The sequence below is a fragment of the Zootermopsis nevadensis genome, unplaced genomic scaffold, assembly GCF_977971745.1.
Source record: "Zootermopsis nevadensis isolate Lab colony 2312 unplaced genomic scaffold, Znev_1.0 Znev_ptg000001l, whole genome shotgun sequence".
Lineage (NCBI taxonomy): Eukaryota > Metazoa > Arthropoda > Insecta > Blattodea > Termopsidae > Zootermopsis > Zootermopsis nevadensis.
Genome location: NW_028259133.1, coordinates 14,995,590 through 15,019,259, shown reverse-complemented (window position 1 = coordinate 15,019,259; position 23,670 = coordinate 14,995,590). Strand labels below are relative to the sequence as shown.

Here is a 23,670-nt window from a genome sequence, read left to right as displayed (position 1 = left end):
TCTTTGTGCTCACCGCCATGAGAACCTCAAATCCTACTTTTGCAATGTCCTTCGTCACTCCGATAGTATTAGGAAGTAATTATGATTACAGTAGATACTTCCTAAAACTCTGATGCAGTTTCCCCCCTCCCATTTTTGTAGCTTTGTACACTTCGGTAGGATTTGACTTGGACGTCAATATGTAGATTCTCGGTTATTCTGTACAGAAAATCCGAGAATCGACATAACACACCAGGATGTTACACTACAGACTTGCAACATACAGAATTAGCCACAAGTCGGTATTCTCCATATGGTTTCTTCATTAGCGAGGCAGAGCTAAGTTACTGATATGCCTGAATATGAATTCATCAACTCGGAATTATAGCAAACTATTAAACTTTATACTTTTATCCAAATAATTTCATTCTGCGTTGCATTTGTAATAGAAGTCAGGATGGTTTGAAGATGGCTGTCTTCTGGGTTGATGCGCCTTGTAGCCTGATAGAAGTTACCCGCGCAACAACCCAGACAACAGCCATCGTCTTACTCGTCGCGAGAAACTGAATCTGAGGACAGTTTTTTAATATGACTCCTCTGTTAATATTTTCGAATTCTCGTTTATTTCAACGATCCAGTTCCTTCTCTTTTATGAATTCCGTACCACGGAACCCGAAACTGTTCGGACAATGAGTGGCTCGTTGAAGTATGTCTCCGTGTGAATCATGTGGACTTGGGCTTTCCAAGGATCCAGCCAATCAGTAACAAGGACCAACATCAGTAGCGGGAAATGACTACTGCTTTGACTTTCTCCATGGTATAAAATCTGTAGCTGCAGTAAAATGATACTCATTTCGTTAAAGATAAACCACATAACTGCAATTCTGCGACACTCTGAGTAATAATTGTGTGTCTTTCCACTTCAAAGGTTTGGTGTCTCCTCTTCAAAGAAGGTATGTCATTTGTACTTACGCAAACTAAGACCGAAAATTTACATAAAACATTTATTATTTTGTTTACATTACTTAGAAGAAGCAGCATGAGAAGCATTTGTAAATTTTCTTGACGATTCAAAAAATACTCTAGTATGTATGATCTGAAGCTTTCACGGCGACTAAGTTTATAACTGAGAAAATTTAGCGTCAATTTTCTCATGAAGCTTTGCTGTAAGTTTACTGAAGGTGAGCTATAAAATGACGGTTTCACAGAAAAGCAATATAGTCATGGCAACCAGTTGTGTATTTCGTGAAACAACTTTGAGAATGTTAAGCTATATTTGCATTCCACTGTAATTATTATGACATTCTTAATCGATTAACAATTATCGTCATGTCGTTTCCATCAGGCAACTTGAAAATTTCGTTCGAAGAAACACTAATTGTATCAGAAGCTACTCTTATTAATCACTGAAACACATATGTTAAGAAACACTTCCAGTGGCGACCCCGACAGTCAAAAGACACAGCTGAGCGGGCAAATCGTAGTCAGTGTCTCGTGTGAATGCCTTCGTTTATCTGAATGGTCTGCCAAACTACATTAAAATGCTACAGATTATGTAAAAATTAAAAGTTTCTTTTCAGTTTCTCTATACATGGTTAGAATCTTTGGCGTCTTGCTCCCTCGTTCCCTCTTCCCAACACTTCTTTCAGAGAAGTAGCTCAAGATCGCAGGCGTGTTGCGGCCACCTTGCGTTTACAGGGTACGTTATGAGAAACCTACAGTCATTTTAGCAGGACGTGAAGCTTTCACGGCGACTGAACTTCACAAAATCTTCTCGGTCAAGTAACCGCGTCAGCTATGGGCTTTTGCACAACGAGATTTTAGTGAAACATAATCCCTTTTATGAAATCCGATGGTTCATCATCCTGTTCACAAAATGCAGCTATTGGGTCCTATCCTGATCCAGATGATTTCAGTCCACACTATTGTAAAATTATTACTATCCCATCTATTCACCACTTTATAGGGAATTTACTTCTATGTTTCCGAGGAAAACATTGCTCCTGAGGTACATAGTGCAGCAGCTATTTCCGAAATACATTTTGTTTTTAATATGTGGTACACGTATTATACAGTTTTTTTGTGAGGGATGACTACATATTTTACGACAGCCACTTTCGTATGATGTATGAAGATCCTAAAATGGTAGTTTTCTGAAGTTCCCTGATCTTGTGTTCGCCCGAGATGTTGGCCAAATATTTTCTAAGTGATTTGGAGACAGTTCCAGTTTATTATTATTATTATTATTATATCCCACCTATTCACCACTTTATGGGGGTTTTACTTCCATGTACCCGAGACAGACCTTGTCCCTAAGGTACATAGGGCAGCAGCTATTTCCGGGATCCATATTGTTTTCAGCAAGTGCCAGCTAGTACAATACATGTGACACAAAACTACTTCCTCCATTTCTTCTCTTGTCCAAGCCACTCTTGTTTTTCTTGATTGATCTTCTTGTGAGTCTTGGGCTTGTTGGCTGTACGTGTCCATGGTTGGCCTGCGTTGATTTGCCTCGTTGCCGTAACCAACCTCAGCCCTTGGAGTACCTAGGCGACCTGTACTCTAGATCTTTGTCTTTCCATTCTTCGGTAGTAGTATTATTATTATTGCATGATTAAGCCAGTTATTATATTATTACCGGCATCACCATCGCTATCATCATTCTTTCAAGTCCAAAACACATATTTTGTATGAATATACGCAGATAAAACACCCCTGAATCGAAAAAGTTTCCAATTGTATCCACGTGGGCGGGTAATATTTATGTAATAACCTGTGTAAAGCAGTGTCAACATTCGGTCACCCATTCAAAGAACTTCGAAATATCGCTAATTCATACTTTATATTGGGTGACTAAACAAATCGTTCCCTGTGTTTCCAGTCAGTAGAATCGCGTGTGCTACTACAGTGCAAACTATCACCTATTTAACTCATTTACATGCATAATTTTGACAGTTCAGATAAATGTTAGTTGTGCGTCTTTTAAATAATTCGGCAACTTTAACTGTTCCTTCAAGAGTCGCATTGTCCTTACACTTATATTTTGTCGCGTGTCTGTGATTTCAGGCTTCTTTTTGAAATCTTGGACCCGACCTACAGATGCCTTGAAGACAGAAACTTTTATTTTCAACATTTCATGTTGAGGAACTATAACCCTCTCGTTCTTTTATGCGAATAAAGGAAGTAAAAATTAACAAATGCAAACAGTTAAAAAATGCGTGAAACTTTACGTCCACCAAAGCCATTACAGACATGGCGCATTAAAACATTACCTCAACCCCAGCCGCCTGAATCTTAGCAAACACGCTATCCTACCACGAAAGTACGCCTTCTTTTATGAGATGAACTAACAGTGAAGAAAGTAGAACATAAAATTGTGTATTACAAAGAAACAGTGTAGTGTCGGCACCTATTATTTTGGTCAGGAAGTCAGAGGAGGGTCCACTGCAAAATTGGGCTCGAATCGACCGGGTCCTCCCGTGAGTCACACAGCCGTGACATCGAATTAACTTTTGTTAAGAAAGTGTTTCTAATTAAGCGAGCATAATAAAGTTGTAAACAGAGAATAGGCTTGGGACTAGAAAGAGATCTAAAAAGCATAGAAAAAGAACAATGCATGCGGGTATGGACAATTGCAGACAATGAGCAAAACTCTTTGATAATGCTCTACGGATAATCGTTTATTAAGGGACCGTTATATTTATTTCAATTGTAAATAATGTGTACACAGTTAAATTATAGTTTAACTTCCGCTTAAAGATGGAAAGAACCATGAAAGTTCTGCTCTAAAAGAGCACTCGACATTGCAACATGTAACTATCTTCTAGAATATTTTAAGGTCAAATGAGCCTTATTATAATACGGAGGTTACATTTATTTTATACTTGTCGTTATTTGTGGCAATGAATAGGAGCCTCTAAGTTGTAGACTTAGGGTGGAGAACGAAAATAAGTATATTACGGAGTCCACATAACACGTTGCAATGAAATCTAGAAATATAATTGTAAACAACATCATTATAGTATATATTTATTTATGTTTGTGTATAGACTGAAATAATAAATAAATATATACTGAATTTTAACACAAACATGACGCATCTAAACTATAAACATCATTATAGGCTTTTATTATAGCATTAATGTAAAATTAATCCCATTCATAGAGGCACCTTTACCTTACAATTTAAAGAGAAGGAAAATTCAAGCCGTGTCTTAAGCTACTGGTGCTCGCTAACGCATAATATTCTTGCAGTTTGTTCTACAAAATACTGGGCACAGAACAGCAACGTTACTTTCGCTTATGTAGGAACCAACGGCGTTCTTTTATAATATCATATTTTTTATTACATGGGTAAATATTATTGCGAACTATTCTTCTCAGTATCAACAGCTAAGTCTACTAATATCTAACGCGCAACAATTTTATTTCGCCTTTTCTCGGCTGTGTTAATCTTGCAACAGTAACAAATTAGGAGTTTTGTAATTTATAACAGATGCTTGGACCCCTTAATAATTTTAATTTGCTGACCTCGGAAAGAACAAACACGATCACGAAACAAAATGAAAGTATCGTTACTGCCACATGCATCAGGTGAACGATGCGAGGTTGCCCTTCTAGCCGCCACAGACATAATGTTTGACAAAAGGGAGCAAACGGTATTGAGGTTGGTAAGAGGCCAAACTTGTTCGTGTGACACTCGGTGATAGCAGAAATAAAAAGTGGATTATGTGACAAACTCATTCTTGAAGACAAAGTTAAACTTCAATAGATATTATAAACAATAGGTTTGAAATCACCTTATTCCAATTAAACCATCAGCAACAACACGCTTATGTCGTAAAAGACTCATACACAGCATAATCACGATTTCTTAATCTATAATACAAAATAAAAATTTGGAAACTGGTTTCTCATTCGATTATTTTGCGAAGCAGTATCGACTACTGATGCTTTGCAGTGCCGAATGAAATATGTTACAAAAGCCATAAATGATAAATCCAGTAGGTATAAAGAATCGTAGCCTGTTGTTTTCGCCATCTCCAAATTTTTCTGGAAAATTTGAGAAAAGGCATGAAATCCCTCAGCCAGTATAACCATTTTCTGACTAGGATTCTAACGAAAATGCCTTGCCAAATCGCTTGATCAAAATAAAGTATAACTCTGATGCATAACTTACTTAGTAATACCGTAATAGTCACAGTTATTTAAACCACGTACAGTTTGAAGAACACAATAAAACATATCAAAAAGTAAAGTCTAACGAGCTGTTCATTTCCATGTAACAATGGTCAGATCGGGTAGTTCTCTTGTTGCTGCTTAGTATTTCCCGTTCTCATAAATACTTGAACTGCTTGGTAAATTTGCGACAAACGCCCTGCCAGTTTTGGAAGACCATAGTTCCATTCTCACATAATTCAATTTTAATCTCAGCTTTCGACATCCATTAGTCAAAATAAAGTTAATATAAAAAACAATGGCAGGTGTATGTTATTCTTTTTAATGTAACCACCATGGAACAATCTGCAAAGCTGCAGCGTTTATATAATCAAGTGCCATAAAAAGTGTGTCTGGGCTACTCCGCTACGTACATTCACTTTTCTCTGCTGGAGGTCAATATGACGCCATGTTTCTACAACACGTTTCATTGTCACTTTAAATTTCGTAACAGAACTCCGGCAGTAATTTCACTCTACTGTCAAATGAACGTCACGAAGAGTAGATATACAATGACGGCAACTCGTAATGTTATTTAATGTTCTCAGTAATAAGAGAATAATATGAACTGTAAGTGGGTGTCTTTGATATATTTCTGCATTATACATAACATCATAACAAGCAAGGATACAACGAGGTCGATGTGCCATCTTGGATTTGCATATTTATCAGAAATGATGGTTATCTTGACAGAATTAAAGTATTGGTCAGTCAACTGCTTTGTACGGTCCTGTTTTGCTTATTCGATCATCCTGTCTTTCAACACGTTTTTCGAGAGTCGAAGAAAATCGATTCTATTGTACGATATCATCAACGCTTATAGAAATTAGAAATTCAGGAGAAATCGGTCATTTCACACTTTTAAGAATCATAACTCTGACAGAATATTCCTTTGAGCTAGCCATAAGCTATCTTTCAATAAAGAGACAGAATTGGTGAATCCATTTCAGAGACGGCATATCCGGCCACTGATTCATACAAATTATGCGAAGTATTACACACATTTCTTATACAATTATACAATTCCAATGATTGTAAAAATACGTAGAATACATTTTTTCTAACCTACTTTTCAACCACTTCCTTGTTTAAAATTGAGCCGCTTTGCATGCTTTCTGCAGCAGGACCTACTTGGTGTCACACCAGGGCGTTCCTTGCTGTTAATAGCGAAGGTAATTATGTCGCGGGCGAGACGAATTGTTTGACATACAAATAAATTCTTTTAAAAAGTCATTTGACTGAGACAGGAACACGGAATTACAAGCGAGGCTTATTTTACTTTCTAATGCAAACAAATGTGCTTTTGTAAATATCATTCATACCAAATTGGTAAAAATAAAACCGAGGTAAGAATATTCAGTATACATGATAGCAACTTAATTTTCATCGAGTGGATTATTTCGGTGGTACAGCGTCTGTCTCACAATCCAGAAGCATCCGGTCCGAATTCAAGCCGAGAATCAACTGTCCTCCATTGACTCCTCTTATGGTTTCAACAGCCCCTCCGACTCAAAGCCCACAACCGTTCTTCCACAGTCTAGTCCATTCTACAAAACCGACACCATAATTTAATGTCAAGCAATAACCCGATCAAATAACGGAACAATTTTCAATTTCATTTATGCAACGCTGAACTTTTGAACGTTACTGTTTACTAAGCACTGTTTACTTTGACTGTAGGATTCACTTGGCTGCCTCGTGTTAGCCGATCAGTTTAGATGCATTTGGAAGCAATGCAAAGATCATATTAGCTTCGCCGTATTCGGTGTCCTGTAAAAAACCCTCTCTATAACAATACAACGAACTCCATGAAGCAGTCGTTCTTGAAAAGTTAAGTGTCACTAAAATAATCAAAATTCAATGTCTTTCATGGAACCCACAAGGTTAATTACCTCGTCCAGAAGAGCCCATCACTACTACATATGTCAAGAAAGATAAAACCAGCTCACAAAATATTTCTTAAAGATTGATGTTAACAGTATCTTCCCATTTACGTCTAGGTCTCCCAAGTCATCTCTTCTTTTTGAGATTTCTTACTACATTTGTCACATCTTCCATCCTCCTGCTCGATTTGATACGACAAACATTTGGCGAAGAGCAGCTCTACAGATTACTAAGCTCCTCATTCTGTAATATCAGTCGGCTTTCTACTACTACCCACTCTACGTTGTTCTCAGAAACATTTAGTCCACATTCTTCGGTTACGCCTGTATCAAATTTGGCATGTTTCGAATGGTCATGCCTATGATAAGTTAAAATTGAGTATGCTTTCTTTAAACAAAAGGTATTCTGTTATTTGCTCCATTTTAGTCTGTATTTTTAATAACTCCCCAAATTCCAGGCGAAAGTAGTAACCAGTACACCATCATGTTTGGTTCAACACAGAAAAAAAACAATCTCAATGCATCTATAAACCAAACGCTGAAGCATAAAATCAGCGATAATACAAGCAGTGTGTCTAAACTAATTTCAGTGAGACGTCACACTCTTTGACAACAAAAGAAGAAAATGACATCCCGTGGTTTGGGGAGCCAAGCTCCACAGGAGACAAAGAAATCAGATTAGAATGGTCACCGTCATTTTATGGTTTCCGGATGGGCTTCGAATAATGGATACGAACCCAGATTAAGGTGACGTTGTCGCGATACTATCTGCCATGCATCACCAAACAGATAAAATAACATCTACAAGTATTTTCTGAGCCTATAAGTTATAAGTCAGAATGAGTGTTAGAAATGACCTGGTTAATATATGCTTAAAAATAAGACTCTTCTGAATTACGGCGTCCCAAATATCTCTTCTTTATTCGGCGACTGCTTTGTATGTGTATATATAATTTAAACACATTTCTGAAAGACGTTAACGAAAATCGATATTAACACCATACCACTAGATACCGCCACACATTGATATTCTTTTATTTTTCTGGGAACAATAGAGCGATAGAGCGTAATGGGACGATAAGGGCGACTCTTATAAAGGCGTACTTTTAGAGCAATATTAAACAACACAGCCGTTGTGCGAACTATTTTGTGCTGTTTTATTCTTGTTGCGGTTTCTTAACAGCACAGTCTAACTGCTTAGAATCCAACTGACAGAAGTAAGTATTCAAACCTTGTACGAAATTTCAGTGAAAGTAACGACGAAACTGTTAACTCATTTCACACAGCTAATAAAAACGGGAATAATGGGAGAAAAAATATGAACTGTAGTTTCGTGGCACAAAGTCTATTTCTCGTGAGTCAGCAGACTCTAAGAAAAGCGTAGAGAAAGATAAATTACCGTGCTGCAAAACACGAGCTCGGGGACATCCTTCCACAGTGCAGTCGCTTGCAACCTTCAAACAGATTACAGAATATCCATAACCAGCTTTTTGAATGTTCATCATTTCCTTGGTCGTACAGGATTTCTATTTCCTCAAGGTTTAGGCCTATAATGAGGGCCTGTTTTAAAACCAGTGCCTCTACTATTCTGTCCACGTGTTCAACAAAACCTCTTCCTGAAGCACAACGTTTTCTTGTAAAATGTGAACATCTGTAGGCCCTACTAATTTCTGATGATTTCTTTATATTGTCAGGACAAATACGCAGTCTCGCTGATCTCAATAATTTCATTTCAACTGTGTGTAGTGCATCCAGATCTCGATACTTCATCGCCCACACAATACTGTCGGTAGTACCAACATTTCCGCAAGACTTCCATTCAGTTTTACCCCCGTCCTTCCCTTCAAGGTCCTGCCATTTGCACATCAAAGGCCATCAAATAGGCCTAAATTACATATCCAAGACAGGCGTGCATTTAATTTCAACTGCTGGCGTACCAGTTGTTGGATGCTTCACGACATCCCAACATCTCACTATTTCAAATAATCGCAATATTAGAAACAGACCTCCATGTATTAACATTCAAAATCTACTTCATCGACCTGGTGTCTTTATGCTCTTAGACCTCAGACTATTAGTTTTTTGTAATGAATCGGAGAAGCCACTCTGTATCATTGTTGAATCATACGGACGTTACTTTCGTATCTTGAAGTACTAAAATATTATCTCCCGCTGATGCAAATAAAACTTTAACAAAATATATTTAATCTTGTTTCCTCTTCTTTTGGATATTGCGTTGTGCTCCGTCTCAAATAAATTAGTGAATTCTGAAGAGTGAACAATGTTTTCACCGTCACAAGGTAACATGGGACAACGAATTCGGCTGGACCCGATCGCGTGATACCAGTTTTGTCTGTACTGTCCTGAAACCCTGCATGCTTTGAAATGCGTGGTCTCTGGATCCACCTTTTAGGTTCATTTACGTCATACAGAGGCAGCCTAATTCCGTATTATCAGTTCGACAAATATTCCTAACAAGGTCATCACCGGTTTGCTCCTGAGGAGCAAAGCCATTTGCTGCGGTGGGCGTGGTGTTAATATGGTTTCCGTACCGTAAACAGGTGTCCTTGAACAATATGCAAGGTAATGTGTTTATTCATTGCCAACAGATAAATTTCTTGATTCAGTTGTTCAACTGGAAAATACCCGGAAATGATCGTAAATTGCTGTACCTTATTACGTAAGAATAATACTTATTGTTGTCAAAGTAAATTACATGGATTCTATGTTGGATGATAAGGAACGAACAACAGAGAACAATACAACGATAACATTATCAAAAGATGCGGCTAACAAAGTTGGAAGAAAACCTAGAACCAGTCACTGTGAAAAATTTAGCATTTTGCTACCTGCTGTCTGAATATAATTAAATCTTAAAAATCTTATATAACTGATATGTTTTAGTAGCGTTCTGTTGGTGAATATAACGACCGGGATTCGATTCCCAGGCAGGGGCAATGTTATTTCTCTTGGGTACCACGACCAATGTGCAAAGACGCGTCCTATGTTAATTCGTTATCAAATTACTTGGAATTGTCTAAAACTGTCGTTTAAAAATCGATCAGTTCCCACATAATATTTTCCGATTTGTATATAAAATTTTCCGTAGTAATGTAATAATAAATCGTTTCTGTTATTCTCTGAGCAAATGAACTGACGTAATTTCCTTGAACCAACAGTAACCTCTTCAATTCTTCTTGGTACTCCTCATACTCTCTGCGTCTTCAGTTCTCAAATGTCCATCTTGTTACTCAGTAATTCTCTGTGACGTAAAACTGAAGTCTTCATTACTTGTTTCTGGATCGAGCCTTACTTGTGACAGGCGTAAAATCCACTTAAGGTGTCACTACGGGACTGACACTAAGAATGTGAAAGTAATAGTATCTCGATCTATACGTGACCACAACCAATTCCGTTCCACGCAAAAACAAACAGATAACTTGACAGTCTAAATTATTTATGTACATTCCATAAAACCGTAAAATATCGCGAAGAATTTCTAAACTTAATTTATTTGAAAGTTAGTACGATTGCAGTGTACACACTGAAAGGTCAAGCGCCTATAATTAACACAATGCTCAGTGGCAAAAGAAGGATTATCATTCCATCGTTAAAGTCTTTCTTTTGCTCAGTAACGAGAAAATAACGAAAGAAAGAAATGTCTCAGTCAAACCGACAAATAAGACTTTCCCTCTGAATCGATTCTACATACAAATTATTTTCAGAAAGATCATGAAGAAGACTAAAATACGAGTTTGAGACACTCGTTAACTGCTTAACCCACCGACGTACGACAGAATTGGAAATGCCATAGAAAAATGAAATCGAAACAGACGAGTTTATTTCGGTGCTCAGCACGTTGCCCCAGAATATCCATTACGAATTAGAATTCTCACAGGCGGGGCAGATATCTTTTGCTTACGAACACAACTTGGGCGACACCAGCGTTTGCATTGTGCAACTGAATAAGACAATACTTGCTATGCAGAATGTCAGCCACTACCACCACACTGCAACAGCTAGTGTATTTGTTCACCGACCTGCATTGTGATGAAACACGCGTATCATAGCTAATATTACTACGTATTTATTAAGGTAATAGGATATGCACTAGCATATTTTGCAATAGGCAATACTTATAATATTTTAATAGTTATAATTATTTTATTTAATGGTTAATTAGTTTAATAGTTAAAGAGAGACTTTACCAAAACAAAGCAGGTAAGAAACACGAAGGCTATTATAAAACGGGATTGATATGCAAGCTGACAAATTGCAAAAAATCATATCACGTTCTGAACCATATACTCTTTTCCAGATCACCACAATCAGAAAGTATGTTTCGGTTTATACGGATAGCAGGCATTGCCCTGCTATTTCTCATGCCCTGGACTTGCTCTGGAGAAAATTACGGATTCTATCAACCCTCAGGTATGTACGAACACCATACTTATGGCGTCTGTTGCAAATATAGGATATGTAAAATTTGAGGTTTTCACAGCGGTGAGTATGAAGATTTCTGTCTTCTGGGTTGTTGCGCTGTGTAGTCTGGTCGATGTTTACCAACGTTTCAGAGGTCATACTGTCTCCGTCATCAGGGCGATTAATCGCCCTGATGACTACACAGCGCAACAACCCAGAAGATAGAAATCTTCAAATATAGGATACTTTATGTATTCGAATTTTCTGAACAATTTCATGCCAGAATACACACAAATACCCCAAAGACATATTCTGTGCTTCTTTGTTTATTGAAAAGGCCAGGAAATGTTCTCCACCATGTCCCGACCGCTTTTAAGGCCCTTCCATATTCACAGATTATGGGTGCCAGGGGCTCCTTCAATGAGGGTAAAGCGACCACACACAATTGTGCCGAGATTAGGAATGCATGTAACTACGCATCAATTCCCATACATTTTTCACCGAGTGATGTTTCATAAAGTAGAGTGATAATATTAGTTTTGTTAGTGACAAATATTGTGTGTTTATAAACCGCAATTACGTGCACAATAAACATTATCTTTACATCACAACTCAACAGGATACAGCTCATCGCCTCTCCAACTCTCCAACAGCCAGTCATATTTCGGATCGGATTTCAGCAGTTTCTTTGGCGGTCATGGAAGTAGCAGCGCCAGTGCTTCTTCTCAGTTTCCCCACTTCTCTGCAAGCGGTTTCTTCGGGTAAGTCCCTTGTGCCCATTACGGAGCCATTTTATGGTATTTTGATGACACATAATTTCGATTTTAGATAAATAGGCGGTGTAAGCTAAGTCCAAATCCGGGTAATGTGGTTACTCATATATTTTGGGTTGTAACGGTTGTCGACATTTACTCGTCTCACGGTAATGCAGTTTGCAGCTTCTGTCACATGATAAACTAATTCGGGTTTGAATTATATTTATACAAACTCATCTATCTGTGTACGTTTCTCATCACACTGATACGTACTGCATGTACCTCCCATGATTTGTTATTACATGGCGAAGAGTACAATTTATGAAGCTCGTTCTTAACCAGTTTTCTCCTGTAACTATTTTATGATTTTCATGCGACTGAGACAAATTTTACAGTGATAGTGAGAACAAAGTACATTGCCAAACTTCTCTTTAATGTCCGTCCTTTCAGGGGTCTCGGGTTCGGTGTCTGTGATCCACAGATCGCGCCTTGCACGAAGAGCAAGTACAGGACATACGACGGTTCCTGCAACAATCTGGAAAATCCTACACTGGGCGTCGCCAATACCCGCTACGGACGTCTGCTGCCACAGAAGTATTCTGATGGTACGTCATACGGCACGGGTCTCAAGTGTTTTGTGCTTAGAACCATTTATGGAAAATAAAATTTAAAAAACCTGGTAACCCACGCAAAAGAAACTTGGAAAATACACAGCCCATATTTGTATTGCTGACAAAAAATAAAGCACACACACAGTACAGCGTGGTTATATTAATTTTAAACGAGGAGCGTATGTGAACTAATTCAGATTGTAAGAAGGTTCATTAGTTTAATTACTGCTGTAAATATGTACATGAACGAGGATTTATAGAACACCTGAGAACCGCTCTTGTAGGGTCTTCACGCTGCGAAGTTTATTTGTGTTAGTATAATACGAAATATTCATTTCATCTTTCAGTTACTCATATGCAAGTTCCTCTAATGTACCAAAATACAACATGTTTATTTTACTGACTATATGAACACTTGTTTTGTACCGCCAGGTCTGCAGGCGCCGCCCGTGTCTGTAACGGGCCACAAGCTCACGAGCGCTCGGCAGATCAGCGCCGTTCTTTTCCCCGATGCCAAAATCCCGGATCCAAAATGGACGCTGGCCTTGATGCAATACGGACAAATCATCACGCATGACATGTCCCTTGCTGCAGGCACCACTCAAGGAAGTGAGTGAGGTTGTCAGAAACTAGTGCCCTAAGGCTACGTTCACACAGTACGGTATTTTTTATCGTATCGGCAATTTCATCGAAACGGTGCAAACTTTTACTAGTGTTCACACATTTCGCTTTTGTTACCGTATTGCGACGCACTCGCTCCCGGGCCAGCTCCCAAGATGGACTTTAATACGTTTCTCCTTATGTACTGGTATCGTCGTCGTCACAGTATCGATAGGAGATATTGGTTACACCCTATTGTGAGAGATAGGCCTCGTTGGGGATCCTATCACACACTGATGTGCCAACTGAGGACAGATGAATTGAAATTTTTCAATTATTTTCGAATGTCGATGTCTACTTTTGATTACCTGTTAAGATGAGTGGAAGATGATTTGACAAAACAAAACACAACTATGAGAAGAAGCATTAGTCCTGAAGAAAAATTAGCCATATGCCATATACAAGTGCGCTGTACCGACTGGTCAGCAGCCTCCGGATGCTTTCCTCTACGGTAGGAAAACCGAATTGTCGGAACGCACTCCATTATAATACATGCGCTACTGGCGACCGATTCGCTTCTTTTACCGCATCGCCTCTTTCGGTTTCCAGTGACAAAACCGAACGTCATCAGCGACCGATTAGGTGCGTTTACCGTACACGGTCGACAGCCGTTTCATGTGAACATTCACATATAACGTGCATTGCCACTGTGGTGTACGGTAAAATAACCGATTCGATAAAACGGCCGATTCGGTGTAGTGTGAACGGGCTCTAATAGGTTCAAAATCAACCAGAAAACACTGGCAGTTAAACCGAGGCTTTAAAATCTAACTAAAATGTTGGCCGTGCTTTTCTAAGCAGATATACGTAATAATTATACAACCATGTTATAGTCTTCTAGGATTAGGCAGTGGCATTACCTACTATACAAGTGTGATCGCGTCATGACTCTGTCGTCAAAGTCTCGTTTGCGAAAATGGGTTGTACATGGTGAGATATGAATTAAAAATAACAAATACATTCAGAGAAACACGTAAAACGACGGAAATTTATCATAATAAAGCTAACAGAGATTCGCAAAATCTCCATGGAATAAGAGTTCATCTTGAGTAGTCGTTCAGATGGTCAAACAATTCAAATACGTAAGAGGTGAAGGGAAAATTAGCACGAATGGGCGAAATGAGCAGTGCAGGAAACGTGAAGGGAAGTGCTGGCCTGGAAGAAAATGGATCTTAAAGCTACAGGCCATATGCATGAGAAATGGATGCATCTGGTCCAGAATATGATGCTGTGGTGGGTTCTTGTGAACGCCGATATGAACATTAAGGTTCGTGACGGGTACGCACCTTAACGATTAATAGTTCCTCAATAAGGACTCTTTTCCATGGAGTAAGTTAGTGTGCCTTTTTCAGTATAGAATAAAATATTTTATCTAACATATTATGTCACATACAGAAAATATTATTTTCATAGAAGAGAACATGGCAAAAATCGATTATCGTTCAGGGTATACTTGTTAATTCATACTCAGATTTTTTATTTCTCTACAAGGAACTCGGGTATCATATTTTTGCTTATACTTCAAGAAGAACATTGTTCCTTGCAGACACACACAGTTAACTCCAGCAGAATCATCGCCTGACTTATCACTTACGAGACTCACTGATGGAGCCGTTGCCTATGACACTAGTGATTGTTAAAACAAGTTTTGAAGTTTGGGATCCTGATAACATTAAAGTACATCTTGCAGGAAAATATCGTGTGACAGTTGTAAAAGTCTTGTGTTTGTTAACAGAGGCGCACGCCACCAGGTGCTGTAGACAAGACCTGAGCACGTCGCTCCCTAAGGACTCCCGCAACCCAGCCTGCTTTCCGATACGGATCCCCGACCACGACCCGGTCTACTCCAAAGAAGGAATACAGTGCATGGAATTCGTCAGAACGACAAACGACGTCAGCCAGGGTTGTAATTCCGGCCAAAAAGCTGCAGAACAGGTAACTGCTACAAGCGATTTAAGAAAGAAACGAAGGTAACTGAACTTGTAGTATAACTGAAAACATATTTCCCGTTTATGTTCGACACAATCAGCGGCAATCATGATTAAAACGAAGCAAAGAATAAACGACCAGACTATATAAGCCAGGTGTCACACGAACTGAAATTGACGTGACTTTGAGCGGACAAGAGGCGGTCCTTGAGGGGACTTAACTGGCTTATCACCACCCTCGTCCATCATTCTATCTTAATCGCCCTTAAATTTCGCTTTGCAGATCACCGCTGTGACGCACTATTTGGATTCCTCGAACGTTTATGGTTCCAGTCAACAGGTAGCGGAATCCATCAGGGAGTTCAAGGGCGGTCGTCTCAGAGTGGAAGTGAAGTACGGACGTGAGTTCCCGCCGTCCAATAACAACAAGTCGGCGATGTGTGATCACATCTCGGAATCAGAGGCTTGTTACCTGGCAGGTACGATGTCAGAGAGACGCTCTCTCACACATGTAGATAAATGGGATAGTTAGTGGTGATGAAAACATTGCACTATTTGCGGGATTAGAACGCAGACAAAAATTCTAGAGACAAGAATGCCAGTTTTCAACGGCAGTGCCCACATATAAATATACCATCGAGTATCTTGTGTTGAGAATTGACACCCAAGACGATCCAGCTGTAGAGCCATTAAATGAAATCTTGAGAGTTGTAAAAGAGTTGTCTTTCATTTTGCTTTGTGTTAATGGATGTAATAACACTGACCTGCCGCTTTGAAGATACTACTAAATTCGCTTTTCCAGTGACGAAAGCACAAATTCTCGTTTTCATTCTTTCAGAGGCTCACGTGATTGTCTTCAAAATTCGCAGAACCACATGATACCGGATAGTACTAATACAACCAAAAACTACCATTATTTTTCAAAAACTTTAGGATCTGATGCCTAACAGGAAGCCAGTATAATCATAATGTTACCGTTCCTTTGTGCTTAATTGGAAGAAAGGTTTGTCTCACAGGACACGGTGTGACTAGACTCTACTATCTATATCCGTCAATGGTAGAATAGAGTGGTTAATGTCACTTGATTGACTAAGACAGTTGAATGAACCATCGGTAAACTACGGCAAACGAATGAACACGTCATTTTAACCGGTTACAAGTGGGAAATAAAGTTCTAGGAACACGACAGTGGACTCTTTGACAAGGAACTGCAAAAATGTTCCCCTGAAAGTCCGACTGACGACAGAGGGGGAACCCCCCCCACCAGGCTCAAACTGTGTGTTCTGGGTCTGCTATAGGTGATGTTCGGGTAAACCAGAATCCCCAGCTGACGGTGTTCCAGATTCTGCAGCTCAGGGAGCATAATCGCCTGGCGCGCGAGTTGGCCCGCCTGAACCCTCACTGGGACGACGAGCGCCTTTACCAAGAAGCCAGAAAAATCAACATTGCACAGCACCAGGGAGTTACATATAACGAGTGGCTGCCCATAATCCTTGGTAAGCTGATTTACTAATCCAATCTCGACCACGTTTATGTTAATTCAAATTCGTGTTTTGGCATTTGACTCGTTTCATCCTCGAAACTATTTACACGGTATTAAATGAAATATGGTACTGGCAGTTCAACATTAAGACTTACAAAAAGGTACTTTTAGTTTGTCTCGGTCCAATGCAATCCTTATATATACAGGTAGGACTTGGTTTACGCCGCTTCACTTTTGCGCCTCTCATAGATCACGATTGGAGGGAGTGATGGGTCATGACTCTGCCCGACTTCCTAGACACAGATGGTCCCGACGTTGTTATAAAACTATAATAATAAATTATAATCTACGGCCTAAAATTTAAATAATTAAACAAAAAACGGAATATAAAATGCAACGACCCCAACTGGGAGCGGAGCTCAACCGTTAAGAGAGGAATTGATACAGTTCTACAGCCATACTATAACTTATTATCAAAAAAGAAGGAAACGAAACAGACATCTATTCTATCGTTTTTAAAGCAGTAAATTTTCTTTCTTTTTTCTTAAACATTATTATCTTTAACATTATACAATTTTTTAATACGTAAATTTGATAAAATAAAACATTTTTCGAGTATTTTGTGTTGATTACTGAAAATCTTGGAAAGGAACCTAATGTATTTACGTATATTCCCATTATATGTTTGCTTCAATTTACGCTGCTTCATTTTACGCCGGAAATATCAGGAACCTAACCCCGGCGTAAACCGAGTCCTACCTGTGTGTGTGTGTGTGTGTATATATATATATATATATATATGTATGAAAAATGACTATCTTCTGGTTTGCTGCACCGCACAGCTTGGTAGAAGTTTACCGAGGTTTTAAAGACGCTTACTACCTCCATCATGTGGGTGATGAGGCCCGATGATAGGGCCAGTAGCCTCTGAAACGTCAGTAACCTTCTGTCAGACTACACGGCGCAAAATCCCAGAAGACAGTCATCTTCATACTCACCGCCGTGGGAAACTAAAATCTCACGTGCATAAAAATTGGTCGCTATTTTGTCTTCCATTACACGAATGTTATCTTCGTCGTTCAGGGAGGGAGACTACGGAATTCAATGGTCTCACGTATAACACCAAGGACTACACGTACGATTACAACGAGAAAGTGGACCCTTCCGTGTTAAATGACCACGCCACTGCTGCGTTTCGGTTCTTCCACACAAACATCGCCGGATTCCTCAAGTAGGTAAAATATTTTCGGTAGTTACAAGTCTTAACCTTACAGGCACACCAATATTGCAGAGCGTATCACTTAATTATAAAACATAGAATAATAAATGAAGAAGGAATAACCACATGCATTTGTGTGGTGCTTTAACAAATTCGACGCTAATTTATTGCAGACACGAATTTATATCTACAAGAGATCACTTAGTAGACTTAGACGTAGATAGAGGATAATATTAAAAATCAACTTAAAGAAAGTGTGTGAATATGTAAACAAGATTTCAGCTAGCTGAGGATAGGGCCCAGTACAAGGATCTTGTGAACAAGTTAATGAACTTTTTGAGTTCAGTCTCTAATGGCAGCGAGTATGAAGCCTCCTGTCTTCTGGGATATTGCGCCGTGTAGTCTGCTAAGTTTCAGAGGTACGTGCTGACACCATCATCAGGGGGATGACTCATCACCCTGATGATAAAGGTAGTAACATCCAAGAAAACAAGTCTTCAAACTCGTCGCCGTTAGAATCTGAAATCTCATTGATATCAACACCAATTAATCGTCAACTTCAATGGCGTGTTGTAAACAGGTTGATTGACGAGCACCGTTCCAGTTACGAGGCTCTGCGGCTTAGCGATCACTTCAACCGCCCGCAGATTATAGAGGAGGGAAATAACTTCGACGACCTAGCTCGAGGAATGCACACACAGCCCCAGGAAGCGAGCGACAAGTACTTCACCAAAGAAGTAAGTATCTGAGTACTGTTGGTATATCAGAATTCGTAACAAGATCTGTAAATCACTGGTGAATATATGTTTTGATTTCCTGCTTCGTTCCCTAAGGTTTGAAGCGTTTTTGATGGGCTTGTCGCTCTGGTCACGAGAACAGTTTGATTTAGACATTTGTGGGGCGCATCTGCCACAGAATTTTAAGGAGCTACGAAGGCCAGCAAATAAAGTTTTGACGTAAGTGAAGACTCTTCTTCCATCACCTCAGCACTAACGTCAAATGCCCACTTGTTTTGCAGATCACATGGTTCCTCTTCAGGAACGGGAAACATCTGGGCCAGGATCTGAGAGCCATCGATATACAGCGATCACGTGACCACGGCCTGGCTTCGTACAACGACTACCGACATTATTGCGGCCATCCCAAAGCGCAAACGTTCGAGGATTTCGGAGACCTCATTGATCCAGAAGTATGAAAACATAACAGTTCAGTTTTTAACTCCATAGATCATAATCTTATTGAGAAGTTGATAATCAGCTAATCAAGACATTTCATAGTCAGACTCCAGGTTTTCATGGCGATAAGTAAGAAGATGGCTATCTTCTGGGGTGTGTGATCTCGTGGATATTGACAGAATTTTCAGAGGTGCTAAAGTTTAGGATTCTATTCAAGTTTCGTCTCAGTTTGTTTAGTAATTTTAAACAGTTGGTGGTTTTAATCGTGTTATTCCTCCTGAAATGATGTGTTACTATAATTTTCCGAGCATCCACCTTCATTTAAAATTCTACTTCATTCACAGAGATAGATCACACTGGCCCCGAGTTGTACTGATTTGAATGAAATACGTGATTCAAAGTTTTTTCAACTGTCTTATGTTTAGAGTGTACATAAACTGGCCTCCCTGTACCACCATCCTGATGACGTGGAGTTCACTGTGGGAGGTTCGCTGGAAGCCATCGTACCGGGAGCCCTTGTGGGTCCCACGTTCATGTGCATTATCACTGAGCAGTTCTACAGGACCCGAACAGGCGACAGATTCTTCTTTGAAAACGGCGTCAAGGACGCGTCTCTCACACTAGGTCAGGGGCGCACGTAACACTAGTTTGTTAAGGCCTGGCGTTCAGAGAAACTTGTTACTGTCTGGTGTGACATAGTGAGCAGAGATCCTATGGCCTATTTTCAGCAAATATTAAGTAAAATGGGGATAAGGTGAGCTTCTGACTTCAGAATTTGAAGTAATAGCTCACGCTACTTTTGTGATTGTAAAATTTTCCCGATTTTTTTTTAAAAAGTTCACTCAATACCGGATACGTATAGCAGTTTCTCCTTTGGTCTGTCTATGCGAACTGATGAACTGTTCCATACGAAGAAATCCAGAAGCAGAATAAGGTAATGGTTTATACAACAAAACACACAGACTAGTAAAAGACGGATTGCAAAAGAAATATGCGTGCAAGATGAGAATTTCGTTAGCGATCGACAAATCTTAAATGCGATTATCGTATCGAGGCAATATCAGCCACGATCGCCACTTGAGTTGGTATTTAACTGTCACATTTTTTTTTATCTAAAATGCTAACACAAATTATATAAAAACAGTCCAAAAGATGAACTCAAAATTCTACCAAAATACAGACTGCAGTATTCATCACACTTCTTCGTATCGACAGTAATACACAATAGTGTCCTTCTAAATTTCTCACATACCATTCATGAATGTCTTCTCATTTCATTCAACGCTGCATAACCTTGCAGTTAAAATGGCGCTGCAAACAACTTAAAACAAGCAATCAGGACTCCTAATACAAGCCTGAACAGTAGATATAAAGGAGCAGACCCGTTGTATTCTGTAGCCTACAGTACACATACTTGATCAACGCACTGTTTAACCTTTGCAGAGCAAGTGAACGAGATCAGAAGAGGCAGTATATCGCGGCTGATCTGTGACAACGCGGATGATGTTAAGAGCATGCAGGCCAGAGGTTTCGAGCAGATATCTCACAAGTAAGAAGCCCCAAACCAAAACAGTTCAAACACGAGTGGAAAATGCACTTTTCCAAACTAGTTCTTTATGGATTTGTGTGCATTTATTGAACATATAAATCAATGTCTCTACTCTTGTGTGGCGCGACTTTCGATATGCACGGGGGATGCGTTCCTACGAATCGCCGATAAATCGGAAAACATGTTACAGTTGACATTTTGATGTTTCGCTGGCAACAGAATTTCTGTGCTGTCATGCGAAAGCGCGCTTATTACGAGAATCAAGTGCATAGGAATTTTGTTCGCAAAACTAAACAAATAGGGGAAAATAATTTTTCTCTTGTATTTGATTAAAATTAAACCTCCAAAAAAAGTAAATATTTTAGGCAGCAGTAGTTTTATGTGCTAGACTCCAGACATAAAATGTACAACATTAATATTAAAGCCTGGTTTGAAGATGGCTGTCTTCTGGGTTGTTGCGCCGTGTAGTCTGGTAGAAGTTTATAGACGTTTTAGAGGTCCTTGTTGCCTCCATAATCAGGGTTGTGAGTGACTTATCGCCCTGATGATGGAGGTATCAAGGACCTCTGAAACGTCGGTAAACTTCTATCAGATTAAAATACTAAGCTACGAAATAAGTAAAGTCTCTTTGTACAGGCTACAGACAGTGAAATTGTGAATAATAATTACGGCAGAGTTAAACAAACGATTCCATGTGATAAATTTCGAACATTTCTTTGCTTTTCGTCACTGCATACCAAGCAACCAAAAAGCTAAATAAGAGCGGAGTCCTGCGCAAGCGCAAGACATCGTCCCTTGCTAGGTAACACCACGGTCGAAAAGTCTTTCGACCATGGGTAACAACACCATTCCTGAGTATGAAACGAATTGCTGGAAATAGTAAACTCACTGTGAAATTCTTGTGTTCTTTTATAGCAACCCTGTGGTGCCTTGCTCACTGATCCCTGCCCCAAGCCTTGAGCCCTGGAGAGAGCACAAGCAAGCTCAAGAAAGCGCGGTCCAGCCTCAAGCAGAGGATCATGGTTTCACTTTTCCGTTTTTCAAGAAATAGCGAACTTCTCAGCTGAAACCGACAGGACAAGACACATTTAAAGTGAGTTCATGTCGAGTTTACTTCTGTCCTGAGAAAAGACAATTTCTTGTTCATGTCGCCCAAGTTTACTGACGTCTGGTGAAAGGAAAACTGGGCAGAGTGCATTTCGTCTGTTATTTTTTAATGTCAGCTATGATAGAATATCTAAGTTCATGATGCAATGAAAGCAGGATTGTCGTTTTAACTTAACTTTGGTTACCTAGTGAGAATCGATAAGTGGGAGAAACGTTTTTTGTATCACTGCCTTTTAATAAACAACAGAATTATATATCATCCACTGAAACTTGCTAATAGTTGTATGGGTACAACAAAATCACTTTTTGGTTCACTTAGCTCCATTGAGCTATATTTCGGAGAGATTTAATCAGAAGTAAGAAGCGGCAGGCTTTACTTCTTTATCCTAAATAGATTGAAGATGGCTGTCTTCTGGGATGTTGCACCGTATAATCTGGCACAAACCAACCGACGTTTCAGAGACAGCCATCTTCATACTTGTCGCCATGAGAACTTGAAATGTCACCTAAACAGACTCCTGGTACATGACGCAACAACGTTTGACTTCAACATCTCTTTCGTGTTATTACTGTAAGCAATGCACACAGTTCATATATTGTAATTGGGTTGAGTGTGCCGTTTGAATCCAAGCACGCTGATATCGTGTATAAAGATTGTTCTGTCTCTTGTATCAGCTGAATTTTTGACAAGTAAAATATGCTTCAGTTCTAATAAAACATGATTTCTAATTCCTCTATACTTTATTAACCACAATGACACAAAGTTTATCACGTAATTAATCTTGAAAGAGCATCCTATAATAGTCCCCACTTTGTCAATCCTCTCTTTTCTGCCGCGAAATACAGAGCTCCAACCAGTCATTCGTCTTCGTTTATTTGTCCGACTTCCTGACATTAATTTATCGCGATATAAATGTATCCGTTCGTTTTCCTTTTCGTATTTTACAACTTGTGTTGCATTCATGACTGGAACGAGCAATAAAATTCTGTAGTCTAACCTATAAGATAATTCGAAATAGAAGCATGCATTAACAATTGTGTCTCTTGTTAAACATCTCAAACCCAATGCTTTTAGATAAAAATTATTAGTTAAGAGAACACTTCAAACCCAGTCTTATTACCCCCCCCCCCCCCCCAAGACCTTCCTTGCGTGGATATAATAAATTGTACGAGAAAAAAGTTTTATTACTTTTTTACACTGCTTATCACTAATACGTGTTCGGTGTGCAATCAGTATTACATTTTTTTCTTCTGAAATAGCAACCAAACGAAAACAAAAGAAGTGTTGCTTTGGGTTCAGTTAGGAATCGAGTTTCACTTGTAGTGATTATTAGAATAGCTTCAGGTAGTGAACAGTAAAAGATGATTGGTTATCTGACTCACATTTCCTTATGTACTTACAATTTGCTGCATTTCAGATCCAACAAAACTTGTTACCGTCTGCTTTGACTGTGCCAGTTCCGTTTCAGAAGTTTGGTTTGACGTAGGTCCCGTCCACATTATCCCACGACATAACACTCAAGCCGCGGAAAAGGCAGTAGATACCAACATTTCGTTAGAATACCAACATCGACATCTTTACCACCGTGAGAACGTCAAATTCTCTGAAGAAAACGCCTTTAGAGGGCCGCATGAAATTTCCCGGTTATCACACAACTGAACGAAGTTGGCAATGGTTCGCT

The 23,670-nt window shown here is 39.3% G+C and overlaps 2 protein-coding genes across 4 annotated transcripts in view; one reads left to right on the top strand and one right to left on the bottom strand.

Moving 5' to 3' along the window:
• The window catches only part of LOC110830061 (synaptic vesicle 2-related protein), a 71,972-nt gene extending 48,388 nt beyond the window's left edge, over positions 1–23,584 (bottom strand). The window contains exon 1 of the mRNA XM_087343677.1: positions 23,390–23,584. The gene's annotated coding sequence lies outside the window, so the exon portion shown is untranslated. The remainder of the gene's footprint in view (positions 1–23,389) is intronic.
• Positions 804–22,717, top strand: LOC110829999 (peroxidase). Of its 3 annotated transcripts, none has more exons than XM_022064335.2 (14): positions 804–932; positions 11,398–11,510; positions 12,121–12,262; positions 12,707–12,861; positions 13,300–13,476; positions 15,263–15,462; positions 15,739–15,934; positions 16,754–16,951; positions 18,022–18,169; positions 18,738–18,894; positions 19,176–19,346; positions 19,758–19,956; positions 20,776–20,881; positions 21,797–22,717. In XM_022064335.2, exons 2-14 carry the CDS (start codon positions 11,417–11,419, stop codon positions 21,930–21,932), a joined length of 2,079 nt encoding a protein of 692 aa, XP_021920027.1. In that variant the 5' UTR covers positions 804–932; positions 11,398–11,416; the 3' UTR covers positions 21,933–22,717. The 3 variants fall into 3 exon arrangements, with proteins under 3 accessions (XP_021920027.1, XP_021920035.1, XP_021920044.1); XM_022064343.2 differs by lacking the exon at positions 804–932 and adding an exon at positions 8,216–8,296; XM_022064352.2 differs by lacking the exon at positions 804–932 and adding an exon at positions 11,091–11,174.
• Positions 23,585–23,670: the final 86 nt, after the last annotated feature.